This window comes from Pyrus communis, chromosome 9, assembly GCF_041283825.1.
Source record: "Pyrus communis isolate YQ-2024b chromosome 9, ASM4128382v1, whole genome shotgun sequence".
Lineage (NCBI taxonomy): Eukaryota > Viridiplantae > Streptophyta > Magnoliopsida > Rosales > Rosaceae > Pyrus > Pyrus communis.
The window spans coordinates 12,736,295-12,758,024 of NC_142573.1; the positions used below are offsets into that span (position 1 = coordinate 12,736,295).

Genomic DNA, 21,730 nt, shown 5'->3' on the forward strand with positions numbered 1-21,730 from the left:
TCAAGGATGATATATATTTGCTACGAGTATGATATCAGGTGTGCTATGACTCATTGTGAAAATATCTTTGTAAATGTCATGTCCTTTGATAAAAACTAAAACACAAAGAATTGATTTCCGCTTTTTTTTTTTCTTTCTTAATGCAGACTCTCATTTATTTTCGATCTTTTAGATTGAATAAGTCATGATAACCAATGAATAAAAATAAACAGATGTGTGCATAATGGCAAGAAGAATGTGCGCAAATTATACTACTTAGGAGAATATATACAGTTAACTGATGCATAAAAATCAAATTCAGTACCGTATTAACGAGAGAGATTAAAAATTCAGTGTGTGCCTGCGTCTCTCTGTTTATCCAAACAACCAGGCGGCAGGAGATACTGAGCATAGAAATGCGAGCTTTTTTCCCACAAACTGACAGACCAGAGTATATAAATTAGCTGTTGGGGCCATGTCCTTGTTGGTAAAGACCACCAACTGTTCCCGTTTATCTTCAACCGCCATGGCAGTGTGCTCGAGCTTTTGCCTTCACATTCCAACCCGCCTTACAAAATCATTCCCTGCAAAGCCACACTCTCTCTCTTTCAAGGCTTTCTCTTCTCAAGCATCCAATGCTTCATCCAAAGGTAATTTGTTCATCTGTTTTTATATCTTTTTACTGGGTAATCCTCAAAATTTTCCCAATAATTACTGCTTTTTTTGTTAAATTAAGAAGCGTAAATTAACAATTAAACTGAGGATGCAAATGGGTTGTGGGAGATTTTGTGTTTCTAACTTTCAGAGCTGCAAAGATTGAATTTTTCACAGTTGATTTATAATCACACTGAGGGTTAGACAAAATATTGCAGTAATTAATTTTTCTTCATTAATAATTGTAAATCTGCAGTTATAATGAACGTGCAAATGGGGATGTGGGAGTGGGAGATATGGTGTTCACTATTTATAGTCACACTGAATTTTGCAGAATCACTGATGTATTAGTACTATTTGTATTTTTATAAATAATTAATGCAGATGAGTTGCCAGCACGCGTGGGGTTCCTAGGCCTCGGAATTATGGGTTCTCCAATGGCACAGAACCTTATAAAATCTGGGTATGGATTTTCAACATTCATGATGCTCATACACTCATGCTTGGATGGTTAAGATACAGTCTTCTTTAAGATTGTGTGATTCATCATTTAACTATACAACAACAACAAAGCCTTATCTTACTAAGTAGTGTCGGCTAAATGAATCCTAGAACGCCTCTGCTCTTGGTTTTGCGCCAAGTCTTCCATTAGTTCCAAGTACTCCATATCTTTTCTTAAAAGTCTTTGTCCAAGTCTTCCTAGGTCTTCTTCTACCCTACCCCGAACTTCTGTCTCATAATTACATTTTCTAACCGGAACATCTGTAGGTCTTCGTTTCACATGTCCAAACCACCTTAACCGATTTTCTTTCATCTTATCTTCAATTGTGACCACTCCTACCTTACCTCGGGCCTCGTTCTTAATCCTGCCCTTTCTCGTGTGCCCACACCAACGAAACATTCTCATCTCCGCTACACTTGTTTTTTTTGCACATGTTGATACTTGACCTCCCAACATTCCGCTACACTCATTTTTTGCATGTGTTGATGCTTGATCTCCACTACTCATTTTTAACTATATTCTGGAAAAAAAGTTTTGTGTACTAGAATTCTTGTGCACAAAACATTTAACTATTAATTTGTGATATGTTGGATTCGAACTTTATCCCCTCGAGTCCAATCCCGTATTAACTGTTTGGCATTTTGTAGGTGTGATGTGACTGTTTGGAATAGGACCAAAAGCAAATGTGATCCGCTTATCAGCTTAGGTGCAAAGTAAGTACCTAATTACTGGATATGGGATAAGTATTGCTTTGTGCTAACATCTTTTCGAATACCCTTGAGTATTGAGGGATTAAATTTAAACCTTGAAAATATTTGAATGGCATTGTTGAGATCTTCAGCTTCACACCATCTCATTCAATGCATTATTGTCTTCACTAGTTGTGTAGAATTCACCCACAACAAAATTGCGTTTCTCTTTCAGATTTTATTTACATTAGCTGTGTGTTCTTAGTTTTCATTATTTTATTTATGTAAACCTGTCAAAGGCCACTAGTGGTCAGTTCAGAGCATCTCGTTAACCAGAAAGGTTATGCAGATATAAACCCTCTCCTGAGGAAGTGGCTGCATCTTGTGATGTCACATTTGCCATGCTTGCCGACCCCGAAAGTGCTGTGCGTATGTTTTCATTTAGGCTTGTTCTTGCTTACTCTGCTACCGCAGCTGGAGGAACTTATCACTGTTTTAACACAGGTTGCTGTTGCTTTGGGGAAGCATGGAGCTGCCAATGGAATGAGTTCAGGAAAAGGGTAATATTTAACTGCATCCCTTTAACTTAAGCATTTTCACAATTGCAAATTTGCTGCTTTTGGCACAATGAACAATATACATGTTCTATGATTTAAAATTTTTTATTTAGGCATTCACAAATTCTCAGTTCACCTTTCACAAAATACCTTTGGTTTTTCAATTATGTTATTCCAAAGCTGGTCAACTGCGTTTATGTAACTTTATACGGTCATCTGCAGGTATGTGGATGTTTCAACTGTTGATGTTGCAACTTCTAAATTGATTGGCGGAAATATCAAAGCTACTGGGGCATCGTTTTTAGAGGCAAGCTGCTTTTGTTAGTTAATTTCTTATATATATATGCAAGGCATCTATACAATTTCTTTATTTCATTTCAAGCATGTTTAATCCAATATTGGCTCTTTTCCTGTAGGCACCAGTTTCAGGTTCAAAAAAGCCAGCTGAAGATGGGCAATTAATATTTCTTACTGCAGGCATGCAATCTTCTTGTTTTCATTAATGCATTTCTCGGTACCATTTATGCTTGTTCCCATTTTGTGACATACGAAGGGAACCTCTGAGAAACTGAAAAAGCTGATCTTTCAGGTGACAAATCTCTGTATGAAACAGTAGCATCCCTTTTGGATATCATGGGGAAGGTATTGGCTCTTCTCAACCTAGTCATATAGCCATCCAGTTACTTGTCTCTATTCTATGCTTACGTTACACTTCCATCCAGTCAAGATTTTACCTTGGGGAGGTCGGAAATGGTGCTGCTATGAAACTTGTTGTCAACATGATTATGGGAAGGTTATGCAGTGTTTCATTCCAGTTAATTCCTTTTAGTTTGTGCTTGTTATTGATTGCTATCCAGATTATGTGTTCTTTAATAGTTTCTACAATTTTCAGTATGATGGCATCCTTTTCTGAGGGCTTGCTTCTCACTGAGAAAATAGGACTGGACCCGAAAGTACTAGTTGAGGTATTCTCCACAATAAGCCCTATCTTAAACCAGATTTTAATCATATAAATATCTCTGTATTTACATCTCCGTCCCATAGCTTTTATTTCATTCAAATAATGGGTTTTGTAGTTTCTGCGATACAAGGTTTTTTTTTTAATGTCTTCAAGATTTTTGCTTTCTTTGTTAGTTTAGGTGATGTTATGGTTAACAAATTCTAGTATTCTACCCACAAACTTGGGAGGACACAAACATTTATTCCAATTTCACCTATTCATTTCCGTGCCTTGTATTGAAATAACTGGGTTCAAAAGCTCAAATTCTGTTGGGAAAGGAACCGAGGTTATTAAGGCATTCGATGAACCACACAACATACCAGTTTCTACAGTATATGGCTATGACTTGTGTGGTGTATGATTCTTCTATCTGGGAATGGACTAATGGTGACAGCGTTTAAGCAAAAACATTTCATGTTCTTAATGATTGACACTGACATTATCTCAATGAATCTCAGTTGGGACGAGAAATTTAGTCAAGACAAAAATGATTTCGGTTCTTCAATGCATAGTGATTTGTGATCAAGAATTTGAGATGCAGATTTCTTGCCTAGAATGGAGGATTGATTGGAGAAGCTTTATGACAGATGCTGTTCTTTCTCTATGTTTTTTCTTTTAGTTATGTTTTCATTTAGGTTTCTTTGAGTAGAGCCCTTGGAAGCTGTTTGTTCTTCATCCTTTTCTCAGTGCTAAACTTGTTTGTAAGTCCCAGAAAGGGGAAAAAAAGTCCCAAAGAAATCTGAAATCTTTGCATTCCCATGGTATTGCAGGTCGTCTCACAGGGAGCCATTAGTGCACCAATGTACTCAATGAAAGGCCCATCAATGATTCAATCCGTCTATCCTACCGCATTTCCCTTGAAGCATCAACAGAAGGTTTGTTAAGACGCCTTTATTGCCTTACACAGTTGCACTATATAACACCTTGACCTGATCGTACAAGTTCCCGAATGGTTTCAGGACATGAGGCTTGCTCTGGCATTAGCAGAATCTGTTTCCCAATCTACACCGATTGCAGCAGCTGCAAATGAACTATACAAGGTCGCAAAATCACACGGCCTCAGCGACGAGGACTTTTCAGCGGTCATTGAAGCATTGAAACCGAAGTTGAAGCACTAGGCACAGTACTTGATATAGTCACTTTTAGAGAAGTAATTAGCGATGTGTGTAATTTGACCCGAACCGTTTTGTCATTCTATTTTTGCTGAAGAGAAATCGTATCTTACACATTTGGCAACTGGTTTGTTCATCTTTATTTTGTTTTCAATGATTAAGGGCGTGTAGCGAGACTATCTTTTGCAGACCACAGGATGGGGCGGTTGATGATTGGACTCCTTGGTCTCTCAAGCATTTTTCATACATGATGAAGTATTATATTTGACAGACAAATTGCATTGGCATTTCACCTGGTATTTTGAGTTCACCAAAATTTTTTAAATGTGTTCGACTACAGTTGATATTAATCATTCTACACATGATACTTTGGTGTGTTTGAGACACAACACTGACATGTCGCGGGATGTTATAGTTCCGTAAACGGTGAAAGCATGCCCTTTTGAGAACAAGAGAATGTTCTGTAAATCTTCTTCTTCTCTTCGAATCTATGTATTGTAGACCTAAAACAACATGTCAAATTAAAGTTATGTCAATCTAGATTGCCTAAAAAGTTTAAAACATCAACTTTTGAGATATGAGAGCACCAAATAATCTTTTTAACACGTAAATTTCCAATTCTCAATCACATCAATAAAAAAAATACATGTTCAACGTATTTAGACTTTAATTGGTATTTAGGTATTCACTAGCATGCCTAATAAACGAAGATTACCATATTATTCTGAGAAATATAATTTATCATGTGTGAGAAAATATTTCCTAACTTTAGGCTAAGGAATTGACTTTTTTTTTAGAAAAACAACTCATTTTCTCTTAAAATCATCTGCACAGATTAGATAAAAAATCCCATGCATAGATGGAATATGTTATTACTTTTGTTTTTTTGAACAAATAATATCATCGACATTAAAGGGGGAGGAGTGGACTAAGCCTCACAATAAATTAGTAATAATGTGGTTCAAATTCGTCTTTGATGAGAATCGAATCTAAAACCTCACTTATAAGTGAAGAAAAATACCACTAAACCGTAGTACTAAGTACGAAATATGTTATTACTTTTGTAAAATACAATCTAATGAATCCATCATTTATGATAAAATTCCAACTTTAGGCGGAAATGACTTTTTTGGACAGTAACACCTCATTTTTCTTTTATAATCCTATGCATAAATGAAATATGTTATTTTGTTTGACAAGCAAAATCCCGTTGGCATTCCACGTGGTGTTCTAAATTCCTTAAAATTCTAAATTTGAAGTTGAATATTAATAATTTTACGTCTTATAATTTTCATTTACTGAAACATAATAACGGCATGTCACGTGATGTTACCGTTACGTAATAGTAAAGACGCGCATTTTTTAAAACAAAATGTTTCCCAATACAAAACAATAATTTCAAATTGTCGTTATAGACATTGGACAATTCCAAATAACTTCACCGCGCGTATATTTACCGCGCTATTTTGTTTAACTGTAATTCAAAATTCATGTTCGATGCATTTCGACTTCAATTGGTAATTACCATACCAATTATCCCCATTATCATTTACCAATTTAGATTGATGCAAATCTTATCTCCCCACCACTATAAATTAGGCCTAACCCTTCCTTCTTCCTCCTCACTAATCACTGATTAGCAGATAATCACAGTGATTTGGCTTCGGTTTAGTTTCTGTGTTTGAGTTTTGTCGTGGCTTTTTCAAACCAACTGACGCCTCTACCCCATTGGTCCGTTACCCTCACGCGCCTCACCTTCGCCATCTCCCTCCCTTTTTCCCGTCCACTTTCCCTCCCTTTTTCTCTAGGGTTTTGCATTTTCTCGGCTCCCAAACACCTCTTTCAAACAATGAGCAGCAACGAGGATAACTTTGACATGGCCGAGCTCGACTCCTCCCTCCCCGCCGCCGCCGGCGGTAATCCTTTATCTCACTGTTAAACCCTATTTTCTATGTACTGGGAAATTGTTTGCTTGAATTTTGAGTTCTGTTTGGTGAAGCTAAAACCCTAATGCTTTATTCGATTTTGTAATCCCATTGGGAAATTGGAATGTGATTTGGGAACTAATTGAAAGCATTTGAATTGAGTTTTGTGGTGAAATTGTGAATGTTTACCTTGAATTTGAACAGTTTGTTTGATTTTCTTCTGCAGCTCCGAGTGCAGAGGATCGTGATGGCCTTGTGAATGCTCTCAAGGCAAGTATCCTATGCAAGTTTTACATTTTTTTTTCTCAATAGAATCTCTTTTTGTTGTTCTGATGATGATGAATTGATGATCATATTAATAAAGTTCAAGTTTCGGTAGCGAAAATAAACACAAGTTCTTATAAAGGCTTCTTTTGGTTTGGATTGTGAATGAATTGAGCTTAAGCTCTTGAAACCGAAAATATTTGAACAGATGGTGTTTTTCCTGGGTGTCTTTAAAAGTTCTATTCACTTTCTACTGTGGTATGCCTTTTGTACTTCGGCTGCTATATTTTGTTCAGTTTACTTATTTTTGGTGTCATGTGCAGGATAAGATTCAGAGCATGGCTGGACAGCAGACCGACGTCTTGGAAACTTTGTCACCCATCGTCAGGAAGCGTGTTCAGGTTCTGAGGGAGATACAGGTTGGTCTGCCCTTAAATTTCACCTACCATAAGTATTATTCTGAAATTTCTGTAACAATCCTTACAACTTGATGGATAAGTATAACCTAAGATTCAGATAAGTGTCATACAATTTCTTTGAGAACAAACTAGAGAATCAGTTGAAGTGATTTTGTGCTCAATTATTACGGAGCTCCGTAGTATCCCTAACACATCCATATTTTCCAGAGCCAACATGATGAGATTGAAACAAAATTTTTTGAGGAGAAAGCTGCATTGGAAGCAAAATACCAGAAGCTTTATGGACCTCTCTACACTAAGGTAAAAAATTTCAACAGGCATCTCTAATTACTTTGAGTATGATGTCTTATAGTTAAGAGATCCTTGTATTTGAAATTTAGCCTTAATCGAGGTTTCTGAATTGGCTTTAAATGTACTGTTATATGCAAGGATGATGTAATGTCCTTCTGGTTAATGTGACGGTTGATTGCAGAGATATGAGATTGTTAATGGTATAACTGAAGTTGAAGGAGTGACAAATGAAGCTGCAATGGACCAAGAAGGAGACGAGGACGTCGAAGGTACCTATCAGATGTCAAATCTTTAATGGCTTTCTTGACTTTCATGCACTACATTTGAGTTTGATGTTGGATTATGTCTTTTGATGTAGACAAAGGAGTGCCTGACTTTTGGCTTACTGCAATGAAGACTAATGACGTACTTTCTGAGGAGGTGGGTGATTCCATAAGCCATTTTTCTATGCTAATTTTTTTAATTAAGTTTGGAAATATGTCAATATGATCAGCTGTTTGCTGGAATAGATTACCGAGCGCGATGAAGGGGCACTCAAGTATCTCAAAGATATCAAGTGGTCTAGGATGGATGATCCAAAAGGATTCAAGCTGGAGTTCTTCTTTGATACTAATCCATATTTCAAAAATTCGATCCTGACAAAAACATATCACATGGTCGACGAGAACGAACCTATTTTGGAGAAGGCTATTGGGTAATTCTCATGACAATAATACATCACGGCTGTTTTACTGATTTTTCCCCTTTGTCCTCGTGTTCTTAAGTTGGAGTGCTGTGCAGGACTGAGATCGAATGGTATCCTGGTAAAAGCTTGACACAGAAGCTTTTGAAGAAGAAGCCAAGAAAGGGATCGAAGAATGCGAAACCCGTGACCAAAACTGAAGATTGTCCAAGCTTCTTTAACTTCTTTAGCCCTCCTGAGGTCCCTAAGGAGGACGAGGATCTTGATGAAGAGTCTGTAAGTTTGACTTCTTTCGTGACATGTTTGATGATTCTATAAGCAAGTTTCTTACTTTCTTTGATGTTTACGGTGGCAGGCGGAAGAACTCCAAGCTCAGATGGAACAGGATTATGACATTGGGTACGTTAATGATTTCTTTTGCTTCGATTCTCTAATGCACATACAGTGTATTTTTTGAGACCTTTTGAAAGGCAGTACACTACGGCGAAACAATAAAATTGTATTACGGATTGGGTGTGTTGAGAATTTGGTCAGTTGGTATCTTGTATCTATTGTTATTGGAATGACATGTTAATATTGGTGCCTTGTAGTTCAACAATTCGAGACAAAATCATTCCTCATGCAACATCATGGTTCACTGGAGAGGCTGTTCATGGGGATGGGTTTGACGATTCAGATGATGATGACGAAGACGATGAATTATACGATGATGATGATGATGAAGACGAAAAGGATGAGGATGATGACGAGGAAGAGGAGGATAAGGGCACAAAAAAGGTATATGTAGATATAAATCTTTTTAATTAGGATATAATATTTTGAATCTGCAGTATCTTTCAATATGTTTGCTAGAATTTTCTACAATTTTAAGCTGGCCTGCTAATATATGTTTTCAAAATTCAACTGGATTTTTGCAGCCATCTGCTGCATCTAAAGCACGATGATTTAACCATTCTAGTTCCCTTGTTTTCGTTTTAATTTTAAGATTTTTCAAGCAAGCTTCACACGGGGTTAGTAAGTTATTGCTTGAATTACGTTGGCCAAATGCAGAAAAGGGGTAATGTGCAAGGTGCAGAAGGTCAGCAAGGCGAGCGCCCTGCGGAGTGCAAGCAGCAATAGTAACAGAGTTTGCATAGACGGGCTTGTGCTGGTGGCTTGTGGTTCTTGAGAGTCGAGTTTAGGATAGTCTTTGTTATTGTTTGGGGAAGATCATTATCCGCAGGGGTGCGCTGGGTTTTATTTCTTCTGTTGGGATGCTTTGGGTTGGCCAATGCTGTCTTTGTCCTATGAATACATCTTTTTTTGTTCTTTCTTTTCTTTTTTTTTCGGGACGACACATCTTTTTGATTGTTTGTTTTTATTAAATATAGCGAATGCAACATGTTTTTATGATCTTATCACATTTATAGTCTCATCATCTCTTACATTTTCTGAATGTATTGCTAATGACATCACATCTCTCACGTAGACCGAAGAAAATCTCGTGAGAATCGTTTGGTAGAAATGATTGGATTAGAAAGGATATCTTTGTAAATTCAACGCTTATTGAATGTGGATAAGGATTATTTTTCATCTAGAGGGTATTAAAAGAGGATTGGACAAAAATAAGCTGAACTCATCTAATCCTCCCACTTTGAGGAGGATATGATTGCAAAGTATTAAGTTTTTTTAATGAGTAATACGTCTCGTACCTATAAGTTGGTTACAATTCTTTTTATTTTTTTTAACATACATTGAAAATGATGTCTTATCAAATCAAATCCAATCATGTATACAAAACGAGACTTGATGGGTTAGATTGGATTGGATTACTCGAAGTTTAAGATATGCTGACAGTAGAAGTGAATGATTTTTCATTTCGTGGGGATTAGACAAAATGGTTAGTCAACCTTTCAAATCCTACCATTTAAAAATATAAGTTTGCTTAATTAGTAATTCATTTTTCTTTTACCTTCAATTGAACAAAAATTTCATTTTTCCTCTTGAATCTAGTGACTTATTAAATCCAATTTAATCTTAGATAACAAGCCAGCCCATAAAGTTGATGTGCAGATTAAGAATTGAGCGGTTTGTAGATTTATATATTCATGGAGTGATGATATCACTTGAAGTTCAACTATCAACAACATATCATCCAATTAATAAGTATATAGGGACATGGAACATGTACACCCCAAGCATATTATATACATACGTTACGTAGGATATCGATTAAAGTAATCGAACAGTTTTTATATGCTGATTAAATTGTCAACACTTACTCTCCCAATGAACGGATCCAGCAACGAAATTTGGGGAGATATATTAGTATGTCGAGAACATGGTTTCAAATACTTAATGTAATAATACGATGATTGAAAATTTCAAAAAATATTCTAATAAATTGTATTATTACATTTAATATATCGAACCGTGTTCCAGACACATTGAAAATTTTTTCAAAAAATTAGGATGACTAACCCACATCAAGTCGGAGAAAGGACTGCAATAGTGGTCGGTTAGAGCAACAAAATTTTTAGGTAGAATTTGTTTCTCCGGTTCACCCTAGCCATCCCCTGATTCGTGAGAAATTATTCTCGAGTTTAAGATAGTCTTTGTTATTTGTGCGTTGGGTTGTATTTCTTCTGTTGGGATGCTTTGGTTTGGAATTGGATTCCATCCAGATCTAAATTGTAGGGATCTTAGGAATCTTTAAATCTTAGTCATTCATCGTGTATCATGAGTTTAAAATTAAACACAAATAGTACCTGACGAAAATTGATCGTTCGATATACGATGAACGGTTAAGATGTGGAGATCTCTAGGATCCACACAGTGAGATGATCCTTTTTCCTTTGGGTTGGCCAATGCTGCCTATGTCCTAAGAACACATCTTTTTATTTATTTTTTTTTTTTTGGGACGACACATCTTTTTTATTGTTTGTTTTTATTAAATTTAGCGAATGCAACATGTTTTTATGATCTGGTCTCATTGATAATCTCATCATCTGTTACATTTCCTGAATATATTGCTAATCTCTCACGTAGACCGAAGAAAATCTGATGAGAATCGTTTGGTAGAACTGATTGAATTAGAAAGGATAACACTATAAAGTTTAATGCATGTTGAATGTGAATGAGGATTATATTTCATCTTGAGGAGATTAAAAAAAGATTAGACAAAAAAAAAAAAAAAAAAAAAACACATCTAATCCTCCCATTTTGAGGAGGATATTATTGGAATGATAAAGTTTCTTTCTTAGTAATACTTATCATACCTGTATGTTGGTTACAATTTTTTCATTTCTTTTAACATACCTTGAAAATGGTGTCTTATCCATTCCAATCCAATCATGTAAACCAAACGAGACTTGATGTCTCATATTGGATTGGATTACTCGTAGTTTGAGATATATTGAAGCTAGAGGTGAATGATTTTTCAGTTCGCATTTAGTGAATTGTGTTAGAGTAAGAAAATAATGATGCAATGTGAGCTATGACTACACAGATTCACAAATAATTTAGATGAAATTCCATTACAACAATAGAAGATGATGAGAGAGAGAGAGAGAGAAGAGAAAGAGAGAGAGAGAGAGAGAGAGAGAAACAAAGAATGTAACTTTGATCAATTCATTCGTCGTGTCTAACCTTACCACATGTGCAAAGGTTTCATTGTAATCTATCCCAGGCTTTTGTGCATAGCCTTTTGCAACAAGCCTAACTTTATTCTTTTGAACTGAGCCATCTAAATTCAACTTTGTTTTATATACCCATTTTACCCCAATCACAGGCTTATCAGATAGTCTCCTCACTAATTCCATGCCTGATTCTTCTCAATCATACTCATTTCATTCTCCATTGCCTTCATCCATGCTTCATCATGTGCAGCTTCATCATAGCACTCAGGCTCAACAATGCACAAATGACATCTCTTATAGATCTCACTCAAGTTCCTGTACGTCAGTGGAGTGTCATCATACTGAGATATGGCAACTATACTAGCTGATTCACTAGTGATAGTAGCTGGAGAGTTTTCAATTTGAATTTGAGAACCATCAGATACTACTTGTTCCATGGATTCAGAACCTTTATCAACTTCACTCATTTCTGGATATTCAATTGCAGATAATGGGATGCACACTTCCTTGACTTTATGTTTCTCCCAGTCCTATTTGCCATTCTCATCAAAGATTACATCCCTATAAAGTATCACCTTCTGAGTTGCAAGATTAAGCACTCTATATCCTTTCTCACAAGCACTATATCCAATAAAGATACAAATGACACTTATCTCTTCTAATTTGTGTCTCAGATTTCCTGGAATGAGATAATAACACACTGAGCCAAATACTCTCAGATGTTTAATCCCAGGTTTTCTTCCATTGAACTTCTCAAAAGATGTAATATTCTCCAATACTTTTGTGGGACATCTGTTTAGCAGATACACAGATGTCTTCACTACTTCCTACCCTAGAGATTGTATGGAAGTTCTTTCTCATGAAGCATGCATTTAGCCATCTCCACTATGGTTTTGTTCTTCCTCTCTGCAACTCCATTATGTTGTGGAGAATATGCAATAATGAGTTGTCTTTCTAACCCCAAAGATTCATAGAACTTCTTAAACTTATTTGAATTGAACTCTCCTCCTCTATCAGTTCTCAATTTCTTCACAGGGTATCCACTTTGAAGCTCTACCATAACCTTAAGTAGTCATTTATGAATGTAATGAACTACCTGTTTCCACTCATTGTTGGAATTTGCATAGGGCCACAAACATATGAGTGTATTAGTTCAAGTGGCATTTTTGCCTTCCATGTTGACTCCTTTAGGAATGACTCTCTGTGATTCTTTCCCAATGCATATCCTTGACACACACCTTCACTGTCATGCATCATAGGTAACCCAAGAACCATATCATGTTCCTGTAGTTGCTTCAAACTCTTGTAATTTAGGTGTCCAAACCTTTTATGTCACATTGTAGCACATTGATGTACATTAGCTTTTAGAACCAGTTGATCATTGGACCTAAATACTAGTAGAAAGCACTTGTTCCCTTTTTCTTCACACTAACCACCAAGTTTGTGAGTGTTCTATCATAAAAAATGTCCACCTTATAATCACTAAATACAAGAACATACCCATGCTCAATCATCTGTCCAACACTAAGTAAATTCTTTGCAAGTCCAAGAACCAATATAACTTCCTTTATATATATATATATATATATATATATATATATATATATATATATATATATCTTTCCCTTCTCAGTGTCAATGACTAGTGTTCCTTTCCCCTTTACATCCACTAGAACTCATGTGCTAACCTGCACCTTTGCTTTAATGTTCCTGTCAGTATCCATAAGCAAATCCTCCCTGGATGTCATATGATTACTACATCCACTATCTATATACTAGATATCACTCACAGCTTTCACTTTACTTGTTTGCTTGGCAAGAAATAGGTTTCCAGGTTCTTCCACTTTATTTGCAAAATTTCCCTGCTGAACATTCTTGTTGAGATTATAGTTCCTGGCTACATGACCAAGTTTGCCACACTTATGACATTTAATTTTCCCTTTCAGCCAACAGTCTCCATAATGGATTCTATCACAATATTTGCAAGCACCTCCAGTGTTGCCAGGTTCATTCCTTGTTCCTACAGTGGACTTATTATTCCACTGTTTTCCCTTAAACCTGAAATTCTTCTAAAATTTTGTTCCACCAGTATTGTTATTTTGATTACCAAATTTACCATTCTTGGATGAGATATTCATACTAGCAAATGTACACTCAGTACTACTTTCTCCATGTCTAGTTAGCCTTAGTTCATACATGTTCAATATAGCAACCACATCTTGAGCATCAATTACTTCAATATCTTTAGTATTCTCTATAACATAAGCTATACTATCATAAGTTTTAGGCAAACTGATCAATAACTTTTGCACAACTCTCTGATTACTAAGATCTTCTCCATAACTCTTCATCTGATTGATCAAATCGAACAACCTAGCCAGATATGCAGCTAGAGACTCATCCTCATTCATACGGGTATATTCAAAATCACGACGAAGACCTTGTAATTTCACAGATCGTACATATTTGTCTCCAACGAATTCTTGCTTCAAAATATCTCATGCTGCCTTTGCAGTTTCTTGATTTGCGATGTGTGGAAAAATATGATCTGATACAGCTCCTTGAATGATTCCAAAAGCCCTTGCATCCTTGACTAGATTTTCACGATGCAGTTTCTTCTCCACCTCTATAAGCTCGTCCTCTTCCTTCGCCGGAGAAAAAAAACCCATCTCAACAATACTCTATAGTTCATGGGATTGAAAGATTGTCTTCATTCAAGTTTGCCAGAAATTAAAATTCTCTTCGTTGAATATCAGAGCTCGAAGCTCCCATCCGCCAGAACCAACCATGTTAGACTTAGATCACACCTCTCTTACTAGTTTCTCTATAACAAGATGTTGCAGAATGAACTCACTACCACTCACATAATCGACGCCCAGAAATTCAGACCTAACCTGACTTTGAGGCCATGTTAGAGTGAGAAAATAATGATGCACTGTGAGCTATAACTACACAGATTCACAAAGAATTTATATGAAATTCCAGTACAATAATGGAAGATGATGAGAGAGAGAGAGAGAGCAACAGAGAATGTAACTCTGATCAATTCATTCACACATTCACCATGACATTCGCTAGAGAGAAAGTGAGGGAATATCACTCTGATTCTAACCGTTATACACTTTTGGCAGTATTCAAATTACATCAAGGCAATCTTAGTCTTCCATCTTACACCCTATGAGATGAAGTCACATGGCAACTTACTTACTTAAGACCTATGAGATTTAAATAAGAAAGCATACAACCAAACTAACTCTTAGCTAATTATTCTAGCAATATGAGCTAGAATTACAAATGCCACATCAGATCATAATATACACATTAACAGATTATTGAATCCAATTTAATCTTAGACATCTAGCGAGCCCATAAGGTTAGATGTGTAGATTGTGAATTGAGTGGTTTGAAGATTTCTATAATCATGATGTGATGAGATCACTTGAAGTTTTCAACTACCAATGACAGATCATCCAATTTATAAGTACATAGGAACATGGAACCTGTACACCCCAAGTATATTATACACATACGTTACGTAGGATATAGGTTAAGGTAATCAAAGTCAACACTTACTCTCCCAATGCACGGATCCAGCAACAAAAGTTTGGAGAGAATTTTTTACTGTGTCGGGAATACGGTTCGGAATACTAAATGCAATATTACAATTGATTGGAAATTTTAAAATAATTTCAACCAATTATATTATGACACTTAGTATACCGAACCATGTTCTAGACGCATTGAAAAATTTCTCACAAAATTAGGATGGCTAAGCCACATCAAGGTAGAGAGAGGAGTGCAATAATGGTCGGTTAGAGCAACAAAAATTCTAGGTAGAATTTGTTTCTCTAGTTCACCCTAGCCATGCCCTGATTTGTGAGAAATTATTTAGTACGTAGCACCCAAACCCTATCTTTAAGAGAGAAACTTTAGCGAACTCTTCTGTACTGTGCCAAGATCTACAGGCGTACATACACTTTATGAAACATAGTTAGTTTTGTGGGAACTTAGCAGAGTACATGTCATATGTTATATTTAGCCCATTACATGTAAGGAATGGTTATCGTTTTACCTTGCAAGTCTAACACGTATATAAAATGACTCGTTAAAAACACAAAAAGAAAATATTTATGCACAACGTGCCAAGCTGTGTGTTGGTAGGAAGCAAAAACCAAATGCCTTCAATATATATTTCTATCTTTATTCACCATTAGTCTTTTATAGAGACACACAATCGATCGAAATACATGATTGAAGTGATGCCAATTTATATATATATGTATATTGACACTATTATTTTATCTGAAGAGTTAATCGAAATCAATGATCTAAGATCACCAGAATCAACAATATTTTATACTTTGAAGAAGATTAATTTTCTTCTCCTCCTCCTCCCTCGTAGTCTTTACGATTTCATATTTCAATTGATTTTTGCTGTTTTCAAGCTCCATGCACTCCCTGTGATTTTTACATCTTCTGTTCCATAATTGAAGGCATACAAGTGAGCATCATCGTCAATGGCCAATGTGGGATAAACCCTAGCTGTTATGCACGCCTTGCCTTCTCCACCAAAGCTCTCCACTATTGAGTGATCAATCTGCTCAGAAAAGGGAGGAAAAATTCCAAGTACGTTAGGTCAAATGTTTCTTATCATGAAATGGGTAAAAAGAAAAGGATGAAGTGAAAAAGTATAGGCATCCATATCCAAAAAGAAGGAACCATATATGGGATAAAGCTGGTATAGTGGCACATCGACAAGTGTAAAATGTGCAGCGAATGAGTAATGCATGTCAAAGATTGTGGCGCATGCATACGAGCCCAAAGTAGTAGAATCCCCATTTTGCATGTATACTAGTCCAATTTTAGGGGAAATTTTTAGTTGTGACAGGAATACGGGTGGTATAACACGTGTTTTTATGTAAGCGGTGAAATTTTTTATTTTTTAAGTTATTAAGTTATTAACACACATATCCCACTATATATATAGCGACACGTGATGTACCACCCTGTCTGACGGTAACATTAAAAAAATCTCTCCAATTTTAGAAAGAGTGTTTGCATATATTCGTATGAGTAATTTTTGATCATGAATGCAAATACATATGACTCTCATAATGAGATCTGCAAAGCCAATGACCAGAAATCAGTTTTTCATCTAATACGATACGATAAGATTGATCGTAGCATTTGACCTTTTCTTATGAACTGTTACCCATGAGGTGATTCTAGATTCTCAAATGTGCTTGATTGAAATTTCTCATGGGGAAGACTTTTAAATTCAAATGAACTTTTCCGTGAATGCAATATGTATGGAGGCCCATGATCATATAGAAAGACATCGTTTTCAATAAAAAATGATATATATATATATATATATATATATATAGTTTAGTTTAAAGCAACTTACCAAACTTCTTAGCGATAGCTGCTCACGAAGAGGATCCATCTTTACAAAAGCTCCATAAGTGGTCTTATCATTATCCTTATTTAAGGAAGACCTACCGACCCATAACACCAAAAAAAAATAAAAAAATAAAAAAATAAATACACAAGTAGTTAATAATTTGAAGTTTGGTTAGACAAAAAAACAAGTAGTTAACAATCTGAAGTTTGGTTAGACATTTGGCGGAGAGAGAGAGAGAGACCTGCTTTGATCACTGCAGAGGAGCACCACATATTTGTTATTGGCTTTGAATATTCTATAGAACACTGCTGTGTATTCTTTCAAGCCCTTGGAAGCCAAAACATACAGCCCAAATGGTCCTAAATTACCTTTAACTGTGGCACTCTTTTGGCTACACAAAAGTTGGGGGTCTGTCCAACTAGGGTCAAGAACTTCTGCTTTCTTAAAATCACTTATTCCGAATGTAATCTCCACATCTGCCTGCAAAACAGTTGACAAAACAAAAGGAAAATACACCAAAATTAAAACGGTTGGTAGTAGACGTGGGCGTAGGGCTAGAACGGATGTGCTTTCTATATGTATTTGAATTTTCTTTCACCTAGTTTAAAGTGAAATATCGCTCGTGTAAATTAAAAAACATAGCAATATAAAATAGGAGTGTGATATTTACACACTTCATTTTACTTCTCACATATCTTTTTAATTTTCGACCGTCGGATCAGATGAATTGAAAAAGATCAACGAACATAAATTATCAAGGAGTGTGTGAAAAGTAAAATAGAATGTGTGAATAGCACATCCCTATAAAATATTCACCTGTGCTGCAGTGACACCAACTACTTCAATCACTGATCCTCCCTTAAGCAAAGGGCTTGGCAACTTGACAGTTTTTCCACGTAGCTTTTCAATTTCTTGTACCGGCCATTGCATCAACTGTTTCCCGGATTTGGCGAGCCATACGGTTCTTGGAATTGCCTGCGAGAGTCAAAGTCAATGCAAACACTACTCTACTTTAGTTCACAAAAGCCAGCTGCTAATTGGAGATTATTTAAATACTAAATAGCAAATAGGAAATAGAACCATCAGTGGTAAAGGGCGAATTTCTCGGGTTTTCTAAAAAAAAATTTGGAGGTTTCGAGTTCGAAATCCATTGTTGATGTGGAAACCAGATTTGTGACTAGAAAGATAATCTAATCTTGGTTTGTCATCATTTGTTCTATTTTTTGAAAAATAAAAATAAAATAGCAACTAGCAAATAGCATTGATTGTGACCACACAATTAAGAAGTAGGTAGCTCTTGCCTGTGACCAATTTACAAATGTTGGAAAATTCTAATTTAGTCAAACATTATGTACATCAGAAATTGTGTTGTAATGCTGTGAATTTTATAACGAACTCGGATCCTCTTCGGATCCCTAAAAATTAAGCTTAAGGATCAAATTTCAATCGTCCAGAACATTTGCTTCTTAGGCTCAATTTTTGGTGATCTGGAGAAGATCTGAATTCTTTTATAACGGTATGATTTATGATTTAGATTCATAATTTGACAGCATAAATATTTAATTGGCAAAAGAACATTACCTGAAGTCCAGACCATCCCTTCTTGATATCACCCTCGACGCTCGAAGATTCATTAATCCAACCCCACAATATCCTCCGTTTCTTAGAACTGTCAAAGAAAGTTTTTGAAGCATAAAACTTTCCATAATCATATCTCAAGCCTGAGTCACTCTCCACTGAACCCTTATCCGGAATATATATATCCTTGTCAATGTTATAAGTCCCAATTGTGTAGTACTCATGTTTAGTGTTATCCAGGCTAGCCTTGAGCACATGTTTGACAGCAGGACCATTTTCTGATGTGTCAAGACCATTCTGGCCATGGATTGAAACTGGGAAAAAATCTGGACATTCCCACATTCCAGTTTTCTTGGCCGAGTGAAGGGGGTGTTTGGCCTTAACCCAATGAAGGAAATCTTTACTCCTGTATAGGATAGCTAATCCTCTTTGGTTCTGCTTGCTTCCAATGATCACTCTCCATCTCTTATCTGGGCCCAACCAAGCGGTTGTGGGGTCCCTAAATGAGCTTGCGTTGATACGGTTAGCTTGGGTGGGTGCCATTAGGGGATTTTGTGGGACCTTGACCCACTCCCTAAGAAATGGGTCTGAGAGGTTCTTGGGGAAGGCCAAATTTTGAACCTGCTGGTTTTGGGGGTTGATTCCGGTGTACAAAATGACCGGTTTGCCACTCGGGAGGATGGTGGCGGAACCCGACCAACAGCCGTTGATATCGGACGGCTGTGATGGGAAGATGGCAGCATCATGTGGGGTCCAGTTAACAAGATCAGTTGATGTGGAATGAGCCCACACTTTGTTCCCCGAAACTACACCTTTAGGGTTGTATTGATAGAAGAGATGGTAAATTCCCTTGTAAATCAGTGGTCCTGCAGCAAGAGTAATAGACAAGGCTTTAACACTTTACAATTCGAATGTGCCTAAAAGCCTAAACCCATAAAGGAACAAATAAAGTGTGGCTAAAATTAAAAAGCAAGAGTACAAGAGTATTTCTACTGTGCATCATTGTATACACATTGCTAAACTGACAGGCTAGATTTAAATGTTTTAGATGAAAACATTATACTGACGGTTGTAAGTACTCTACAGAGCAATGTATGCAATATACATTGATGCATCGCAGCATTTTTGACAAATACAAAACCACCAATCTTGACTTTGACTGTTTTTCTTTTGAAGGTGACTTTGGCTTCCAGTTATATTTGTATACATTGATGCATCGCAGCATTTTTTACAATACAAAGCCACCAATCACGACTTTGACTGTTTTTCTTTTGAAGGTGACTTTGGCTTCCAGTTATATTTGTATATATGTATACATGTATATATGTGTATATATGTATATAGGTTCATAGAAAATGAACTAATCGTAAGATTATCGACACATATGCTAATGCTCGATACTGAAAGCCCATACACTAAACCCAGAAATGTAAGAGAAGAGTTGATTTTAACTAATTGCACAAAATACTTTCTGAAGAAAAGAGAACAAAAGGAGAAGCAAACTAACCATTAGGATCTGTGCAACCAAACAAGCCGATTCGTCCACTCCACAATTAGAACAAGTCAATGCCAAAAACAAGAAGCAAGAAAACAAATGTTGGAGTTATAAACAATAAAAATGACAGGTGATAGAAAAAGAATGAAAATATATGAACAAAAAATGGAATAAATTAATGCATAAAATTAAAAGGTGATATAAAAATATACCATTGATCCAGTTCTTGGGAGGTTGGAAATGATAACCAGTTCTGTAGGGTTCATTATCTTGATGTGAGGAAGTTAGCTCGGAAGTTTGAAGGTTTCTGTAAACATGGTGGGAAGCTTCAAGCTGAACAACAGCATGGCCTAGCCAAAGAAAGAGAAAGCAGTAGAGGAAGAGAGAGGAGATGGACATGGTGGCTTTGTGTCTGCGGGGGTGAGAAATTAAGGGAACGTTATCCGGGGAGAAGTCATGACTCATGCGGTACTAGTTGTAAATAAAAACGACGACTTTTTTGTTTGTTCGGAGGAGCAGTCAAGGCTAAGGGTGGACGGTTAGATGTGAGATAAAGACAAAAAGTCATTGCAGAGTGATGTCTCATCATAAGATCTGAAGGAGGAAAAGTAAACTTTAGGACAAGGATCCAGAAAATTAGCAGCCTAGTTGATCTCTTCAAATAAAAAATTCAAAAGTAAAGGGTTGCATTTTGTTTCTATCATTCTGGCTACATGGTATTAGAAAAGGGTTTTCTTTACACCATACAATTCTACTTGCGTGTTCAATTTTTTGTTTAATAATCTTCAAAAATTATTCTGCTACAATTTATTCAGTAGTACGAATTTTACATAAAATTTAACAGTTGCAAACAAATATGAGATCTCTATATGCAAAATCAAATTGTTAATAATTTTCAAAATCTTTCAGTAGTACGTACCATGAAAACATACTGTAAACTACTTTTTATGACACTATGATAAACAAGTTTGAACTTCCCATTCTTCTTTTTGGTAATCAAATCAAAAGTAATTAATGTTAAACAAACAAAAAATGACAGAATAAAAAAAAATTGTAATTCACGTGATTAAAAGCATGGACTCATGCATTCGAGATCTTATAAATATATAGAGGTGCAGTATGATGATAATCTAAAGAACGCATTTTTTAACACATTGAGACGACCCAGTCAGCTTTGCATGTGCCTTGAGTTCATGTCCCCTATATAGCTTCTAGCTTAATATTCAAACACTGTCAACCATGCATAACATAATCATTCATTAACTTCAACTTGTTCTATCCCTTATACATCACTCCAGATGCTGCTCTAAAACTTTGTGCTTGACTAAAAACAAATTGGTAATTAACTCATAGGCTTGGCAGAGTTTCCTCAGATTTATATAAAATAATCAGTTCCAAAATTCCCTACCTCATTTGCTTATCTCCAATCCTTTGAGTTAAAACTTAAAATTTCTAACTTGAAAACAGTTTTTTTGCTCCAATTTTTTCGGGTTAAATTTTTAGCCTGATATTATTAAAGAACGAATTTAGGATAATTTTTTCTCTTAAAATAACATTTTAAA

The 21,730-nt window shown here is 36.0% G+C and overlaps 3 protein-coding genes across 5 annotated transcripts; 2 read left to right on the forward strand and 1 right to left on the reverse strand.

The window, feature by feature from the left end:
* Positions 1-184: 184 nt before the first annotated feature.
* GLYR2 (glyoxylate reductase 2) lies at positions 185-4,669 on the forward strand. The gene is made up of 12 exons (XM_068479607.2): positions 185-629; positions 1,018-1,096; positions 1,783-1,848; positions 2,174-2,249; positions 2,329-2,384; positions 2,604-2,688; positions 2,798-2,858; positions 2,971-3,023; positions 3,104-3,174; positions 3,274-3,346; positions 4,152-4,256; positions 4,341-4,669. The coding sequence occupies exons 1-12, from the start codon at positions 455-457 to the stop codon at positions 4,497-4,499; spliced, it is 1,059 nt and encodes a 352-aa protein (XP_068335708.2). The 5' UTR covers positions 185-454; the 3' UTR covers positions 4,500-4,669.
* Positions 4,670-6,116: 1,447 nt separating this feature from the next.
* On the forward strand, positions 6,117-9,476 carry LOC137740823 (nucleosome assembly protein 1;3). 3 transcript variants are annotated; one of them, XM_068480629.2, is made up of 11 exons: positions 6,117-6,409; positions 6,645-6,688; positions 7,006-7,101; positions 7,309-7,401; positions 7,574-7,661; positions 7,751-7,812; positions 7,902-8,086; positions 8,173-8,350; positions 8,430-8,473; positions 8,665-8,851; positions 9,125-9,476. In XM_068480629.2, exons 1-11 carry the CDS (start codon positions 6,343-6,345, stop codon positions 9,191-9,193), a joined length of 1,113 nt encoding a protein of 370 aa, XP_068336730.2. In that variant the 5' UTR covers positions 6,117-6,342; the 3' UTR covers positions 9,194-9,476. The 3 variants fall into 3 exon arrangements, with proteins under 3 accessions (XP_068336730.2, XP_088556348.1, XP_068336731.2); XM_088700222.1 differs by having other exon boundaries at positions 6,300-6,446; XM_068480630.2 differs by lacking the exons at positions 6,117-6,409; positions 6,645-6,688 and adding an exon at positions 6,844-6,893.
* Positions 9,477-15,867: 6,391 nt separating this feature from the next.
* On the reverse strand, positions 15,868-20,608 carry LOC137739593 (beta-fructofuranosidase, insoluble isoenzyme CWINV1). Its single transcript, XM_068479216.2, has 7 exons — positions 20,381-20,608; positions 20,181-20,189; positions 18,677-19,539; positions 17,912-18,070; positions 17,337-17,575; positions 17,099-17,189; positions 15,868-16,288 (listed from the first exon to the last, which is right to left on the reverse strand). The coding sequence occupies exons 1-7, from the start codon at positions 20,565-20,567 to the stop codon at positions 16,112-16,114; spliced, it is 1,725 nt and encodes a 574-aa protein (XP_068335317.2). The 5' UTR covers positions 20,568-20,608; the 3' UTR covers positions 15,868-16,111.
* Positions 20,609-21,730: the final 1,122 nt, after the last annotated feature.

Bases quoted from the DNA above. Each gene is read 5' to 3' on its own strand.
- GLYR2 (XM_068479607.2), top strand. From the start codon at position 455: ATGTCCTTGTTGGTAAAGACCACCAACTGTTCCCGTTTATCTTCAACC. The intron at 630-1,017 runs GTAATTTGTTCA...TAATTAATGCAG, and splicing joins ATCCAATGCTTCATCCAAAG to ATGAGTTGCCAGCACGCGTG. The intron at 1,097-1,782 runs GTATGGATTTTC...GGCATTTTGTAG, and splicing joins CAGAACCTTATAAAATCTGG to GTGTGATGTGACTGTTTGGA.
- LOC137740823 (XM_068480629.2), top strand. From the start codon at position 6,343: ATGAGCAGCAACGAGGATAACTTTGACATGGCCGAGCTCGACTCCTCC. The intron at 6,410-6,644 runs GTAATCCTTTAT...TTTCTTCTGCAG, and splicing joins CCTCCCCGCCGCCGCCGGCG to CTCCGAGTGCAGAGGATCGT. The intron at 8,087-8,172 runs GTAATTCTCATG...AGTGCTGTGCAG, and splicing joins ATTTTGGAGAAGGCTATTGG to GACTGAGATCGAATGGTATC.
- LOC137739593 (XM_068479216.2), bottom strand. From the start codon at position 20,567: ATGTCCATCTCCTCTCTCTTCCTCTACTGCTTTCTCTTTCTTTGGCTA. The intron at 17,190-17,336 runs GTCTCTCTCTCT...ATGGGTCGGTAG, and splicing joins CTCTGCAGTGATCAAAGCAG to GTCTTCCTTAAATAAGGATA. The intron at 16,289-17,098 runs GTAAGTTGCTTT...TTTTCTGAGCAG, and splicing joins AGCTATCGCTAAGAAGTTTG to ATTGATCACTCAATAGTGGA.